This window comes from Corvus brachyrhynchos, unplaced genomic scaffold (genome assembly GCF_000691975.1).
Source record: "Corvus brachyrhynchos isolate BGI_N302 unplaced genomic scaffold, ASM69197v1 scaffold365, whole genome shotgun sequence".
Lineage (NCBI taxonomy): Eukaryota > Metazoa > Chordata > Aves > Passeriformes > Corvidae > Corvus > Corvus brachyrhynchos.
Window position 1 is genome coordinate 2,184,999 of NW_008239544.1, and position 15,243 is coordinate 2,200,241.

Consider the following 15,243-nt stretch of genomic DNA (forward strand, 5'->3'; position numbering starts at 1 on the left):
TGCTTAAGACAAAACATTGATAAGTAACAAGCTGGGTGGTGCATGAAAGGTCAGTTGGGCCAGGAGACCTTTACAACATGATGTTGCTGCATTGTTATGCCATCTTGAACCTACATCAGCTTTCAAGTTCCATCTGCTTCCTTCAACTCTTCTCCATGTACCTTAGGTTCTGTGGCTTTAATCCCCATTACTAATAAACAGATCCCGGTTTTAGAGAAAGCTGCTCCTTTGAGATCGCTCTTCCTTCAGGAACCCCTTTCCGAGTCCCCTCAGAGATGTCTGTTAACATGCAAATATTCTGCAATAGTTAACACAATCCTGTTTCTTTTTAACCCAGCAGCATTTGACTGGGAAGGCTGAGAGAGCCAGAGCCAGAGGCATATAGATACTTCATAAATCTCAGGATATTTAGATTTCTCAAAACCATATCCTCCATTGTCACCTTTGGTAAACATAACACTGCCTGTTGACCACACCTAGGTTTTCCTTGATGCAATAGCAAACTAGCATTAAACCACAAATATGCTGGTTACATTTTTCAGGTATTATACTCACAGATGCTTTGCGTCATAGTGTGGGTGTAGGCTAGAGCACTCTGCCAGCCATACAAACTAGCCTAAGCTGGACTTTGGAGGTACTTTGTGCCAAAGAAAACCCCTTCAGCACTGAGACCAAGGAAGAAGTCAAGACACGGGTCTGAAGCTGCTCTTCAGGGATGCTCAGACAAGTTCTGCAGAGCTGTAGCAGGACTGCCCCAGCGCCCTTATAACTGATTGTGGGGAAAATAAGGGAAGATTGGCAAGGAGGATTGTAAACACGCTCAAGTGCCTTGCAGGTGAAGTGTAGAAAAACACATATATTATACTAATTGTTGTTTAGTCTTGTATGTTTGATAAGTGGTACATCTGTGTTTAGATAACACAGACCTGTGCTAGACTTAGGACAACCCCATTGAAAATGCTTGATATTCTGCTCTGCTGCGGTAAAGATCAAATCTCAGGGGTAAACTATGCCTGTATTAATCCCTGATATACATGTGAAAACATCAGGTTTGGTGATCCTTGAGCAAGGACCAGGCTCCACAGCGCTGGAACATCCATGTTTGTGTGCCTCTGCCTGGGTCCTGCTTTGAGGATCCCCTGGTTGGTGAAGTAATGGAAATAAATTTACTCTGCTCTGCATTTCATCTGTGGTTTTGCGGTTGTTCCTGCATCCTGCCTATGCCAGCTCACACACGGATCCACAGCCATCCTCCCTGTCTTAGCTGGGGAGCAACAGTGGTATACTCTGGCACAGGCTTGCAGTGTGCTTCTGATCTTTTCTGTGATGTCTGGACTGGCCATATTTAGGATTAGGGTGATCTACCTCAGATATGGGGACCTAGGCAAGGAGGCAACCTCATGCCTAGTGCTCTTTTTGGGAAAGGAAGGAACTTCTCACCTTATGGGCAATGCAGGTGAAGTGTACTAGTCCTCAGCTTCCAAAGGAGCTGGCAGTAGGTTCAACCCTGACAGGGAAACCAGCACTGCAGGCAAGCTGGGCTAAATTGCACCTGCCAGCAGTGAGACCATCAGCTCCCCCAGGTGCTTTAGGAACCTGGATGCAGCCCAGTTCCTGGCTTTGGCCTCACCCACTCCCTCTTCCAGTAGCCCCGCCTGCCTTCAGTAGGTCTGTCTACCAGAGGGGTCCCTGGCAGTCTTCCTGCCTTGGGGCCATGGCCTTTGGTTGCAAGAGCCTGTCTACACTGGCTTGCTCTCTACTGTCAGGTACAGCATGTAGCCATGCTGTACACCTGCAGTGGGAAGATGTGGTTTTCACTGATCTGGACCCAGGATGGTTTCAAGGAAGCAGTCTGGGGGATGATGGTGGAGGCCCTGGTAAACCAGAGCCCAGCCTCTCCGGGAGCTCAGGTAAGACTTGAGCATTGCATGGCAGTGGAACCCCAAGGGAAGGTGTCTGTGAAAGACTTTGTATATGAGGCCTAGAACATAACCTTGTTCTCCCAGGATGTGCTGCTCTGTCAGCAGCCAAAGGAGCTGACCTCCTCTGATGGCATTACCCACCAGAGGCACATAGAGGTTTCCACAAGCATGAGAAATGGCCAGGGAGAGACCGTGAATGTAAGAGGAGGTGGCAGCAATGGGCTGGGAGACAGTACTTACTTGAGGTGACTGTGAGGGATTTTGTAAACCAGAGTGTGAGAGCGTAGAGGAGCTCTGCAGGAGAAGGAAGGCTTAGCATGGTCAAAGTCATGCTATTGATGGGACAGCCACACAAGACACATCCTCAGCAGGGTTCCAGTAGCTAGAAGGCACCTACCAAGCTAGCTAAGCTTAACAACTGGTCAGAACAAGGTTGAGGTTGTAGGCTCTACGCTAGCCTTCAGCCTCTGTCCCCAGCACTGGGAGAGCCTCCCGAGGGGCAGAAGCACTGGGATCTTCCTCATGGTTTGGCTGTCTGGCATGGGCGCTTACAGTGCTGGGAGCCCAGATCTATACCAGCCCTTTGCTTTGTTATGTATTGTCTTTAGTTTCCTTATTTGTCTTGGGTCCGTGTTCCCTGAAGCTTTGCCAAAGCAAAGAGGTGTTGTCAGTAAGTCCGAATTACTTATTTCCTGGATGCCTGAACAGAAGTAGTTGGTGCTAGCACAGGGTCTTCTGCATGCCAGTGCATTGCATGGGCTATGCATGCTTCAGGTCTGCTTGTTACTATTGTTTCTCTCAGCTCTAAACTAGCTGTTCTGCTCCAAGCTTCAGTTCCTGTGCTGGTTTCCGGTTTTAGACTGCCTATGTACGTAAATAAGGCAGAAGCTGACCAGGGAAATTAATTCAAAAGTTGAATAAATGCTTTTTTTTTTTTTAATCTGCTCAAGCCTTTGAAAAGATGACTGCACAGTAGTATTCAGTGCTTTCATAAAGCCTACATATTGATGCCAAAGGATTGGCATATCTTGGGCAAACTACATACAGCTGTAACATAAGTTTTGATGCATCTCTGTTCATGCAACTGTTGGCCAGGGAGGAATAATGCTTCAGAAAGAGCCACTCAAGTGGTGTGGCCTTTACAAAGGTTTTCTAACACCTAATGACATACAGGTAAATCCTGTGTGTCAGTGCAGGGCATGGCAACACATACCAGAAGTCCAGGTTGCACTGAACATTGCACAGTTCTCTACAGGGCCCTACCTGGATCACTGCCAACTTCTCACCTTGTTTCCCAGCCCAGGGTTACCAGGGCTTGACCATCTGTGTTTGCAATGCAGCAAGCGAAAGGGAACATGACCTGCCCCATTCAGATTGTCCCTCCTGCTGGAAGGACCAGCCTCGCCCAGATTTTTTCTTCAGCTATCTCCTATACTCCACTTGCCCTGAGAGCAGCAGTGAGTTCCTCGGGAACAGAGGGCACCATTAAGAGGTCTCTATCTCTCCAGACTGTGTGACAGACTCTCTAAGATCTGGAATAGGAATGACCCAAAGCAACTGTCTCTGTGTGGAAGTACTTCTCTTGAGCCCAGTGCTGCCCTGTTTCACTACCTTACCTGGCACAGTCCCATTGCAGCTCCAGCACCCTTGTGAATCATTAACAGGCCAAGTTCAACTGCTCCTTTCACAGCTTGTCCTTTCACACCGTTTTCTTTCCCAGCCCCCTAGATGTTTAATTCAAACAAGGTACAGACAAAGAAGAGTCAAAAAGATTTCATGGGAATCTGCATCTGCTGACAACACGACAAGCAGCCAGAAAAATAGTAGGAAAATATGCTCTATCTCTGCACTCATGGTGGGCAAGCTGGTCCTCCTTGCAACTTGTTTGTCCTTTGCTCTGACACTCTACAGACATCCCTGTTCCTGCTTTTACAGGCAGCAGTCTCTTTTGGGTCTTGCAACAGGAGTTAAAAGTATTTCTCAGGTTCCTTCATGAACTTTCTGGCCTTGCTCCTTTACTAGCAGCACCTGGTCATTTGCACCCCTGCAAGAAACTGCCATTCCCATGCTTTTTGCTTAGTGCAGGGTGGAGTTTTCTAGTTTTAGGCTGGTCAAAGTAGGCGGGCAGTGTAGAGCAGTCAGTCCTAGAGCTGGGATGTACACGAAGAGGACAGGAAGGGGCAGGCACAGGTGTAGGTAGGACCTAAGTACTTGTGTATATGAGACCCCAGCATGAAGGCAGAGCACCAGTTTGTGAATGCACAGTTGTTCGTGTGACTGCATGGAGGTGTGTGTACCACAGCAGTGAATGTGTGTGAGGGCAACAATCAGGTCTGGTGGTGCTTCAAGAGGACTTGTTAAGGTGAGATTTTCAACCATTTCTTGGTATCTAGTGTGGATGCTCTTGATGCCAGCAAATTGTGACAATTTTCTTCAGACAGAAGCTGAGGGTCTGGCTAGAGGGTAGTTCCTGCTTCTCCAGACTGTCTTGTCAGTGCCCCTGCTCAGCTTTTCCCAGTAGTGACAGTCATGCCAGCTGCTCACCTCTGAATGGGCAGATGACTCCTAATTCTGCAGAAACTGACCCGGCCAAATTGAAGCAGCATTTGAAAAAACTATGAGCAACCATCAGTGCCATCAAAGAGCAGTGACTGGGGCTTCTCTGGTGCCAGATCCTCTTTGCTATACTGCTGCCATTACAGCAATGGGGAACCTGTACAGGTCTGGAGAACTCCCTCAGACTAGCAGGGCACTCAACATTAGTTTGCACAGCACAAGGTGTTTCTGGGCTGTAACTGTCTCACACCTGCCAGAGACGTGCACAAGTTCAGTAAACCTGTACTCTGGTGATATGGTGCCCAATGCTGAGTGTGTTTCATGGGTACATTTCCCTTGGGCTTCCTGCTGCTTTCTGTAATGCTTTTCCAAAGTCCCTGTGTGTTTCTGGAAAAGTGTAAGTCTCTGGTTGGTTTTTTGGGGAGGGTTTTTTGGGGGTTTTTTTTGGGACTAGCTGCTGATTGGGCAGTATTTGCTGTGGGAGACTCTAACATGGTGACACTGGATTGTTGTATCTTTCAGTAGTTTCTATATTGCATCCTTTGTGCCCTGAGATTCTTCCAGTTCTTTCTGCTCTCAGCCAAATCTTGGTTCATCTCTGTTAGCACACAGTAACAGTGTACTTTTCTTGTTCTGCAGCTGAGATTGTCTCAATCATTCTGGGCTGACCTTTACTTGGCAGCTCTGTGAGGGCTTCGTATTTTCGCTTTTGCTATATGAAATTAACTCAGTCACTAGTGACTCTGGATGTTTGCTGTAGAGCAAATGTGGTTAAACTTGAGACCTTAGTTTAGAAACATCCCAGCTCCCATGATTGGGAAATACGGTGGTGAAAAATAAGGTTATATAATTAGTATTTCTCTCATATTAGGGAATGTATGATAGATAGTATAGTATGATGCTGCTCTTTTATTCCACTTCATCAGGCACACAGCTCATTTCAGTCCTTCTACTCTCTGTGGAACAGACTTGTGAGGGCAACAATTATCACTGTTTCTTATATAAGAGTGAAGAAGCTGTTGAAACTTTGGTCTCACATGAGGTCATTTCTATCAAAAGCAGGTCACTCTGTGAAATGTCTAAAACATCCAGCTATCCTACCCTGATTTGATTCAAGATAAAAATTTACTTTTGTTTCCTGAAAAATATCTGATTCCATTGTCCTACTCAGGCAACTTACATGTAGGTTTCCAAAGAAACAACTATTTCAGTGGTTTTAAATCTGCCTGGGTATCTGTCTTCATGCCATTGTTCATGTCTGCTCAACAAGAGTTTTTTTCTCAATTTATAGCTTCTGGCTATATTCCAGGAACTCTGTCAGGAGCTAGAATAACAATATTAATGGTGCCAGATAGAAGTGATACCATCAAAGTTCATTTGGAAGCCAGGACTTTTGGTAAACACTGCTTGTATTCATTTGCAAGGAGGAAGCTGATATATCACTTATTTTTACAACAGTCTTTGTTTGCAGCTCTTCCTAGGGTTGGTCCAAACAGCAGCCTCATTCAGCTCCTTGTCGGACCTAAACACTACAGGCCATTTGTCCAACCAAAAAAATCAGAGAGCTTCTTATCCAGGAGATCAGAATGATGTGGTCCCTCACTAAATGCACAGCCCTATCCTTACAAGACATTACTAAAGTAAAATTCATATTGTGGTAGCACCTATTGGCAACAACCAGGCTTACCCACTGGGCTGGGTATTGGCCTCACTCAGGGAAATTATAGTTGCTGCCTTATAAACCCTAAGCTCAACACAAATGCACAGCAGGTAGCTCAGATAAACAAGCCAATTTATGCATATATGTTGGAGGCACAGATTAGTACTGTTCCTAGTTGGTTTGCAGCAGTGACTGTACCTGAAAATCTGAAACATCAGTACTAGAGGAACTGAAATCATGGGAGGAGGCACCCCCATGCAAATTAGTCTGAAAGCTTTGCTGCAGAGGAAAACTTAGGCGGGGCATAAGGAGGAGGTTAGGGAAACTTTGGGAACATTCATAATTACTGTGGACCCAGATGACATGGCAAGCATGTAGCAGGGAAGCAGTGTCTGCATTGCAGCCGGTTGAGTCCCTTTATACCTCTGCTGCTTGAGCAGGGGGGCTGCTGCTCTGCATGGGCATGGCTGCCTGAGTCTCGTGCAATTGTGGACTGCACAAAAGCAGTGTACACAGCTGTAAGGGCCTGGGCTCAGATGCTGCTCTGTCCAGGATTAACATCTTGCCCTAAAGGCCCTGCTCTCTCTGTCCTGTCTTGCTGTGGATTTCCCTGGGACTGACCATGACTAGGAACCAGAAAAGTTTTTCAATTTTAGTTCACCTTGGAAAATACAAAGCATCTGCACTGGCAAGAGAGGTCTGTCTCCACTGTGGCACAGCTAAACTGCCAACTCGGCAGATGGTGATGGGGAGCACTCCGTGCTGCCTGGGCTTCAGTGCTGCCCAAGGAGCCTGTCCCCAGGGGTGGCCCATGCTGTGGACACCCAACCTGTATTTGAGGCACAGTCAGGCACCGCTGGGGGACAGAAGGAGTGCGCACAAGACAGGAGTAATTGGCAAAGTGTGCTTTTATGTACTTTAAAAGAAATTAATTAATTCTTTCTGCCTCAGATCCCATCTTCAATGGTGTACTTCCTGCAGATTCCTGTGCCAGCTGGTATTCAGGCTACAAATTGTCCCTGTGGCATTTTCATGCCGTGTCCCCAATGGCACGAAAATTATTAGACATTTTCCAATAATTCAGTCATCCTGCACAGGCAGAAGAGAGGTTTAGTGTATGAAATAAGGAGCCAGCTTTGAGCAGACCTTTGAGTTCAACTAGCACATTCTATTGTACCTCTTCTCATAAAAGACCTATAGGATAAGTGGGGTTGGAGGGAGGGATAGCAGGTGATGGTCTTTAAAAAGGAATTAGGCTAAGAAGGGGATTAGTAGGGCAGGTAAGCAGTTAAGCCTGCCTACACGAAGATGGAAAAGATAAACCCTTGTAGGTCTTTCTAGCAAAATTGCCTACAAAGCTTTGTCTGTGGAGGAGATACTGTGCTTGGATTTATTACAGTGCCAAGCTTCTTCCTTTGGTATGTGAAGTTTTTCCAGTGGTGACAATAAATGTTTCCTGAAATTTCAAAAGGAGTATAATCAAAACAAATGGAAACCTACATTGTATGTTTACAGCATTTTGGCATAAAAATAATTGTAAATATTGGTCAGACAGAGTAGGTGTTTAAAAGTAACAATGTGGAACTGTTGAATTCTCCACAAAAAGCGAGGTTTTACATCTTTCCTTCATAAAAATTGCCAGGATCATTTGCAGGGATTATGTACATGAAGCACACGTTTGTGTGTACACACTTACTTCAGTGCACTCAACTAGCTCTTAAACTTTGATGAAAGTGCAGACAAGCTTTTCAGTATCTTCTAAGACTACATTAGAACACCTTACTGACAAACAGTGGTTTTGTTGCAGAAAACCTTCAGTCCTGCAGTACTTACATCCTTTGCAAAGACTCCTTGTGCTGTGGTTGTCACAGTGTCACTAGTAGTGTGGCAGCTTTCCAAAACCCCGTGCCTGCAAAAAGATGCACAGGAGCCTGATGCACCACACTCTGCCTTTTTCATCATCTTGTGATGCTGAACTTCTCTGTCTCTGCAGGTCCCTTGCAATCATGGTGAAGTCTAGAAGAGTGCAGGTGCTCCTGATTCTGGTAGTTCTGTCCTTCCTTTTGATCCACTTCATACCCTGCAGCAACAATGCCCACATGAAAGAAAGACCTTCTCCTGTCCACATCCTCATTCTCTCCTCCTGGCGGTCAGGATCTTCCTTCACTGGACAAATCTTCAGCCAGCACCCCAGTGTCTTCTACCTGATGGAACCTGCATGGCACGTTTGGGTTAAGATGTACCAGAACAATGCCAAAGTTTTACACATGGCAGTGCGGGACTTAGTCAGGTCGGTCTTTCTGTGTGACATGTCTGTGTTTGATGCTTACATGCCTTGGAAAAGAAACCTATCTGATCTTTTCCAGTGGGCAGCGAGTCGGGCTCAGGTTTTGTTGCAGAAAACCTTCAGTCCTGCAGTACTTACATCCTTTGCAAAGACTCCTTGTGCTGTGGTTGTCACAGTGTCACTAGTAGTGTGGCAGCTTTCCAAAACCCCGTGCCTGCAAAAAGATGCACAGGAGCCTGATGCACCACACTCTGCCTTTTTCATCATCTTGTGATGCTGAACTTCTCTGTCTCTGCAGGTCCCTTGCAATCATGGTGAAGTCTAGAAGAGTGCAGGTGCTCCTGATTCTGGTAGTTCTGTCCTTCCTTTTGATCCACTTCATACCCTGCAGCAACAATGCCCACATGAAAGAAAGACCTTCTCCTGTCCACATCCTCATTCTCTCCTCCTGGCGGTCAGGATCTTCCTTCACTGGACAAATCTTCAGCCAGCACCCCAGTGTCTTCTACCTGATGGAACCTGCATGGCACGTTTGGGTTAAGATGTACCAGAACAATGCCAAAGTTTTACACATGGCAGTGCGGGACTTAGTCAGGTCGGTCTTTCTGTGTGACATGTCTGTGTTTGATGCTTACATGTCTAGCCAGAAGAAAAAGTCTGATTTATTTCAGTGGGAGACAAGCCGAGCCTTGTGCTCCCCCCCTGCCTGTGACTCATTCAGTCGCAGTGACATTATCACAGCAGGCAATTGCAAAACAATCTGTGGCAAGTACCCATTCAGCACGGTGGAGGAAGCTTGTAAAACCTACAGCCATGTTGCCATCAAGGAAGTTCGGTTCTTTGACCTGAAAGTTCTCTATCCCCTTCTCACTGATCCATCCCTGAACCTCAAAATCATTCACTTGGTACGTGATCCTCGGGCTGTGTTCAGGTCCCGAGAGAATACAATGGCAGACCTGAAACGTGACAGTAACATTGTTGTGGGGTCTCAGAAGACAAAGGGAGAAATGGGGCCCTACAACACAATGCAAGTAATCTGCAAAAGCCATGTTGAGATATACAAGGCAGGAAGTCAGGCCGTTCCCACCTTCCTGAAAGACCGGTATCTGCTGGTTCGCTATGAAGACATTGTCAGAGACCCACTAGCAAGGGCTGCCCAGATGTACAGGTTTGCAGAACTCCATTTCACACCAGAGCTTCGGAAGTGGGTCCACAACATCACGCATGGGAAGGGTCATGGAGCACAGGCCTTTGATATTGGGTCAAGAGATGCGCTGAGAGTATCCCAGGCCTGGAGAAAGACACTTCCCTTCCAGAAAATAGAAAAAGTGCAAAATGTGTGCAAAGATGCAATGGATTTGCTGGGCTACCGGCTTGTTCAGTCTGAAGAAGAACAGAAAAATATGTCTTTGGATCTTTTGTTTGCCCAGAACTCCTCTGAGTATCAAATTTTGAAGGCAGAAAAGCTGGTCTCTACACCTACCCTCTGAAGGCTGCAGAGTGCAGAACTGTTCACTAGAGCAGAAGAGGACAGAGGTGCAGGCATAGAAGTGTAAGAGTGTGTGCATTGATGTGCATGGACGCAAGGACAAGTAGTACAAGAACCCTGACGACATTCAGGAGAGCTCTCAGCAGCACAGGGTCACTCTCCAAGACCCCTGGAGATTCAGCCACAATGGAGGCTAAAGTAATGCAAGTTTGTTTTCCAAATTAATTATGTTTAGGTTGGAGCATACAGAATGCCAAAGGAGTAGGACCAGACAGCAGAAGCTCAAACCCCTCACAGACCACAGTTGAAGACTAGGAAAACCACATGGAGCAGTTGCACTGCAAAGGAAGAGGAAACATAAAAAGAAGCTGAATAAATAGAACACTATTTGTCATGCTGCCATGAAGGATACGTAGTGCCAGAAAAGACGCGAGGATGACCAGACTTTTGGTTTCTGGAAAGATGTTGGGTTTGGGGTTTTTTGGGGTTTTTTTTGAATGGTTGAGTTCTCAAGTCCAGTTTTCCTTTTGCACCATTCATGTGCCTCAGTATACAGCCTTGGTGGCAAAGCTAGGGAAATGTTTGTGTTCACTTATTGTATAATGGGAAAATGGAATAAACCCGCTGTTGTTGAAAAGAAAAACTCCTGGGTTTTCATGTGGGAAACCATTTCTGGGATTATGTGAATCCATTTATTGTTTAGCTGAAATAATTCTGTCTTCTAGCTTTCAAACCCAAGAACAGCTGTTTCCCTGGGAATTCCCAAAGTCCACAGGCGTGACAGAAGAATTCATGCTAAGATTAAGATCTTAAAGACAAGGTAAGGACACAGATTCCATTGGCATAAATACCGAAACTGGGAAGATAGGTTTATGGGAGTGGATTGAAGAAGCCAAGAGAAGATCAGGAAGACATCCTATTGAAATATTTGGTGAGAGTATTTCTTGTCTTAGAGCACCAAAAAATATGTTTAATGGACTGTGCCATTCTCCACTGTCTCCATTGGAGATACCATCCCATCTCCAATGAGAATATATAGTTCAAAGCTGAACAACAGACTTGTTTTCACCTGTTTTTGACAGTGTTCCAGAAGACAAGGAGAAAAACTTGCTACCAGATTTGGGGAGGAATGGAATGCCTACATATACCTCTTTCTGAATATCCTCTTTCATGTGTAAACTGCAGTCCCTTTAACACACATCTACAGAACACTCGCTACCTTAGCAATATGGATATCTGTATTCCTAGAGCTAAACCCCTAATCCCTGAAAAGGGTGGGCTGTTGTATTATGGAAATAATAGTCTTATTACTAGGGATATTGTTGTTGAATGACAAAATCCATGCTGAGTATGCAGCACTGCCATCATGGCAGTAAGTTCACTGAAAGCAAGGTATCTTTCTTTCAACGTGTTTATGCAAACTTAAGGCAGGCAAGCTGACATACAGAAGTGGGAGTTGTACCGTGCAAGAGAAGCACAGAGCCACTGTTTTTCTTTATAGTCCCTTTAAAACAGACCTTAGCATACTCAGTTAAAAGCAGCTAAAAACCTTACTAAAGTTAAAGAGCTTCCTACTTTAAGTGCCAAGAAGCTTGATTCTGAGCAAAAATAGATTCTTTTCACTGCATTGCTAATTATCTCTACAATAACCAATGTCAGCTTGAGTGGCTTAAGTTTTATTATGAATACTTGTTTTCAGTGGACTCAATCAATTCTGTGTATCACGTTTACCTGAACACAAACCTTCATAGTGTTTCTAGTCAGTAAAAAAATGACGTGAAAGTAACGTATGATGCATTTCCTTAATGCACTGTTTTGAAAATTACTTTCGCTTCTGCTTCCTAGGCTTAATCAGAGAAAATGCAGGACTGATTTCAGTATATCTTTATTACAGGGCTTTAGGTATGTTTCCTCAATGCAACAATTTGTAAGATTTTTTTTTTCTGGGAACAGTGAAGTCTGCTACCAGTCTGGTCACATGAAAATTTCAAGTTGTCTTAATGCGAGCAAAGATGACTTAAAATACTTTTCGGAGGAGGAAAAGGAAAACCCAACAAAATCCCCGAAAATCTCAAGATGCTGCTGACAACGTGTAAAACTGTGACTACATCCTTTGGCATACGCAATAAAGATAACAGAAGTCTGTTTAGAAACAAACATTAAGTTTACATTGTACAAGTTTAGAAGAGTAAACTCTGGTTTTGTACCAATGAAATGTAAGATGGAGAAGTCTCCAGCCAAAAGGACATTTAAAAGCTGACTCTGTGGTATTCCTGTCTGTTGCTCTTCCAACTGGTGCATACAATCAGTTTTTCACTGGTAACTCTAGCTATGAAAGGGCAGAAATTAATTGATTTTGATGAATGCTGGCTAAATTTGCTAATTTGCTTCTGAAAGGAAGCAAATAGGAAATACCCAAATTCCAGGTAATAGTTTGCAGACCCAGAATTTCTGGCTGTGGAATTAACTCAAAGTCCTTGTATGTGCATTGCCACTTTGCTTACTTTTCCAGGTATACAAATATTGCTGCTCCAGGCAATAAGAAATTTCTTTGAGCTACAAAAAGAACCTTCCTGACCTTTTGTGATAGCACAGGGACCTCATATGAACATCGAAAACCAAACTGTCTCCAGCATGTTGAAAGGAGCGTAACTGTTTTGTAGGTAAGACAAAGCACAGAAGACAAGGATTTTTTTCATGGGGAAAGGCAGAACCAGAAGTAGAACCATATGATATGGTGTCGTCTCTGGGTCCTCCAGGTTTTAACCTGGTGAAAGAGACCTAGACCCATGTGCCTGCACAAGGCAAGTGAATCTATGGATAAGCAGTACCTTTCAGGAGTTCATGAGAGATGAAAGAGGGCAACTTTGAGTAAACTGTGGTCTTTGTGTCTTAGTTCCTATACCTACTGAGCGCACCAAGTGCGTATGGAAAGATTCTCAGCGTCAGACAGTGTGTCCATACAGCTCTGCAAAGGTAAAAAACCACTGTATGTGGACTCAGAAGTCTGCACTGCATGTTAGACTAACTGCCCCAATAAGACAAACCCACTCTTAAAATAAGCGTCACTTAGAATTATAAAAGGATATAGTAAATTTGACCATGTTATATTGCAGCTACTTAATATGTTCCACCCCTCACTTTGAATTCTAGAGCAGTTTTGTTGAACAAGACCATTGCAACACTATGGTACTGCTGAGATGTGTACACTGCCCAAGCTAGAATGGGAGTTTTCGTCTGCAAGAGGTGACAGGTCACCTGTTCATGAACCTGGTTATCAGCAATACTTGGATTTCAAATTGAGCTGGTAACATTTCTAATTTAAAAAAAAAATCTTACTACTTTATTTACTGTGTTGTCTTGCATTCTCTCATTAAGTGCTTGTCTGGCTTCCACACGAATCTTGAATAACTGTTCAAAGTCTACTCTGAATAGCATGACTGTGCCAACTAATTCTCACTTTTTCAGTCCAGTGAAACACAGGATAGTGCTGGTTTAGCATTTATGTGGTTACATTGCTTAGCTCCTTGAATAATGAGTAGGTGTTGCAGTGGCTTCCTGAAACAGCAGTCTCATTATCTCCTTATTTATTTTCAGTGTAATTTTAATTTGGCTTAAAATCAACCATTTCCCAATTCACCTTAATTTTCTGAGTGCCACAGGGCCATAAACTAAAAACCCAAAATGTTAACTCCTTAGAGGAAAAAAAAAAATCTTTGCCTTTACCAGCCCATTTTATTTCATCAAAAGAATGAATTCCAGATTTTTAGGATTTACTTCAAATAATATTAAAATAAGTGACCAGTGCACAGTTTCAGGCTAGAAGTACCAAGTTTTTCAGATTGTGACTGTATCCTAGCAATGGTGTTCTCTCTCAAACACAACTTAGGTGATAGATACATAGCTTCTGATTATTCTTTCTTAATTTTTATTTCCTACTTCAGCTATTACTCACAGCCCTGAAAGCTGGTGTACTTTTCCCAGCTAGAATATACGGCCTGGTACAAGTGTTACTTTGCTTGGATGAAAGCAGCTGCACCTCTTAGACCTGTAGAGATGCAAAATAGGCCTTTTAATTAAAAAAAAATTACTTTAAAGCATTTCTGAAACTTCAGAACTTTGATCAAATTTTCCACTGCATTTCTGAAACTACTGTTAACTTCATGCAACCTACTAGATCAGTCATGTCCTCTCGCTAACTCTCCCTAAATACTATCCGCTTTGCTACATTTTCAGCTCCAAATTTTGCTATCAATTTATTTCTGACATGTTCATCATCCTTTTGCAATTCTAAATCATCCTCTCTGCTCCATACAGGGTACCCATCCAAGCGCTGCCCTGTCTGCAGAAAGTATGAAGTAGCCTCCACGTCACCGCTGTTTTTCAGAAAGGCCTGTGTAACAGTGAACAGGTCCACAGCAAACTTCTCCATGAAGTGCTCCATAGTTTTTACTACTTGTCCTACCACATTGGAAGAAGAACAAGTCCTTTTTGGTCTTTCTTGACTTTGTAATTTAATGCCAGGGAAAGCAGGGTCTTCTGGCCCAGTTTTCAGATCAGATGCTGTTTCTCCAGGGGACCTTCCCACTCCATCTTGTGTAGAAAGTTCTGCAACGTCTGAAGAGTCACTTTCTGACTAACAGTAAGAGAAGTGGAATCACCAATTAGACATGGTATTTTCTGGCAAGTCTTTTACCACTGCAACCAACCACCTTTCATTCTGACTCTACAGTATATTAAAACCCCAGAAATTACTAGGCATAGTAAAAGTTAGTGACTGAAGTGAAGCCATATCTGTTAATAAGACTGTACTGATCACAGCAAAGCATGAGGAACTATAAGGAAGAATTTGAACAAACTAAGCAGAAAAGGCAAAAGTAAGTGTTGATGCAACTGCAGGAACGTTTTTTGCCTGAGCTGAAAGGATGACTTCCATTTGCCAACACAGGTTTTAACGAGATAACCCCCATCACATAAACCCTCTCATGTTAACTCGGGCAGGGAATCAAGACAAAATGCACCAGCGAGGCACCATTTATCGCAAACCACATAGGTGACAGCTCAAAACGAAGTTCTTGTTTAGCCACAGAAGGGATATCGCGGCGCAAACTCATTTCATGTGTAAATCGTGAGTTTCTACCGCACCGTCTGTGACACCGGGGAAGTCCTGCCCCGTTCCGCTCGCGCGCAGTAGCGGCTGCAGCAGCACTGCTGCTCCCCCGGCTGCCCCGGTCGCTCACCTCCGTGCTTTCAAACTCCCGATTAGCTGCCGCGAACAGACCCTTGATCTGCGTGGGATCCTCCGTCTGCGGGGGCTCTGCGGAAATAC

The 15,243-nt window shown here is 44.3% G+C and overlaps 2 protein-coding genes across 2 annotated transcripts; one reads left to right on the plus strand and one right to left on the minus strand.

The window, feature by feature from the left end:
- The first annotated feature begins 7,512 nt into the window (after window positions 1-7,512).
- CHST4 (carbohydrate sulfotransferase 4) lies at window positions 7,513-11,102 on the plus strand. The gene is made up of 2 exons (XM_017741365.1): window positions 7,513-7,933; window positions 8,526-11,102. Exon 2 carries the CDS (start codon window positions 8,650-8,652, stop codon window positions 9,913-9,915), a length of 1,266 nt encoding a protein of 421 aa, XP_017596854.1. The 5' UTR covers window positions 7,513-7,933; window positions 8,526-8,649; the 3' UTR covers window positions 9,916-11,102.
- A 681-nt stretch (window positions 11,103-11,783) lies between these two features.
- Window positions 11,784-15,238, minus strand: TERF2IP (TERF2 interacting protein; the record flags this gene model as incomplete). Its single annotated transcript, XM_017741362.1, has 2 exons — window positions 11,784-14,550; window positions 15,155-15,238. Coding segments are annotated over 2 exons (525 nt in total), but the record flags the coding sequence as incomplete, so codon positions are not given.
- Window positions 15,239-15,243: the final 5 nt, after the last annotated feature.

Bases quoted from the DNA above. Each gene is read 5' to 3' on its own strand.
- CHST4 (XM_017741365.1), top strand. From the start codon at position 8,650: ATGCACAGGAGCCTGATGCACCACACTCTGCCTTTTTCATCATCTTGT.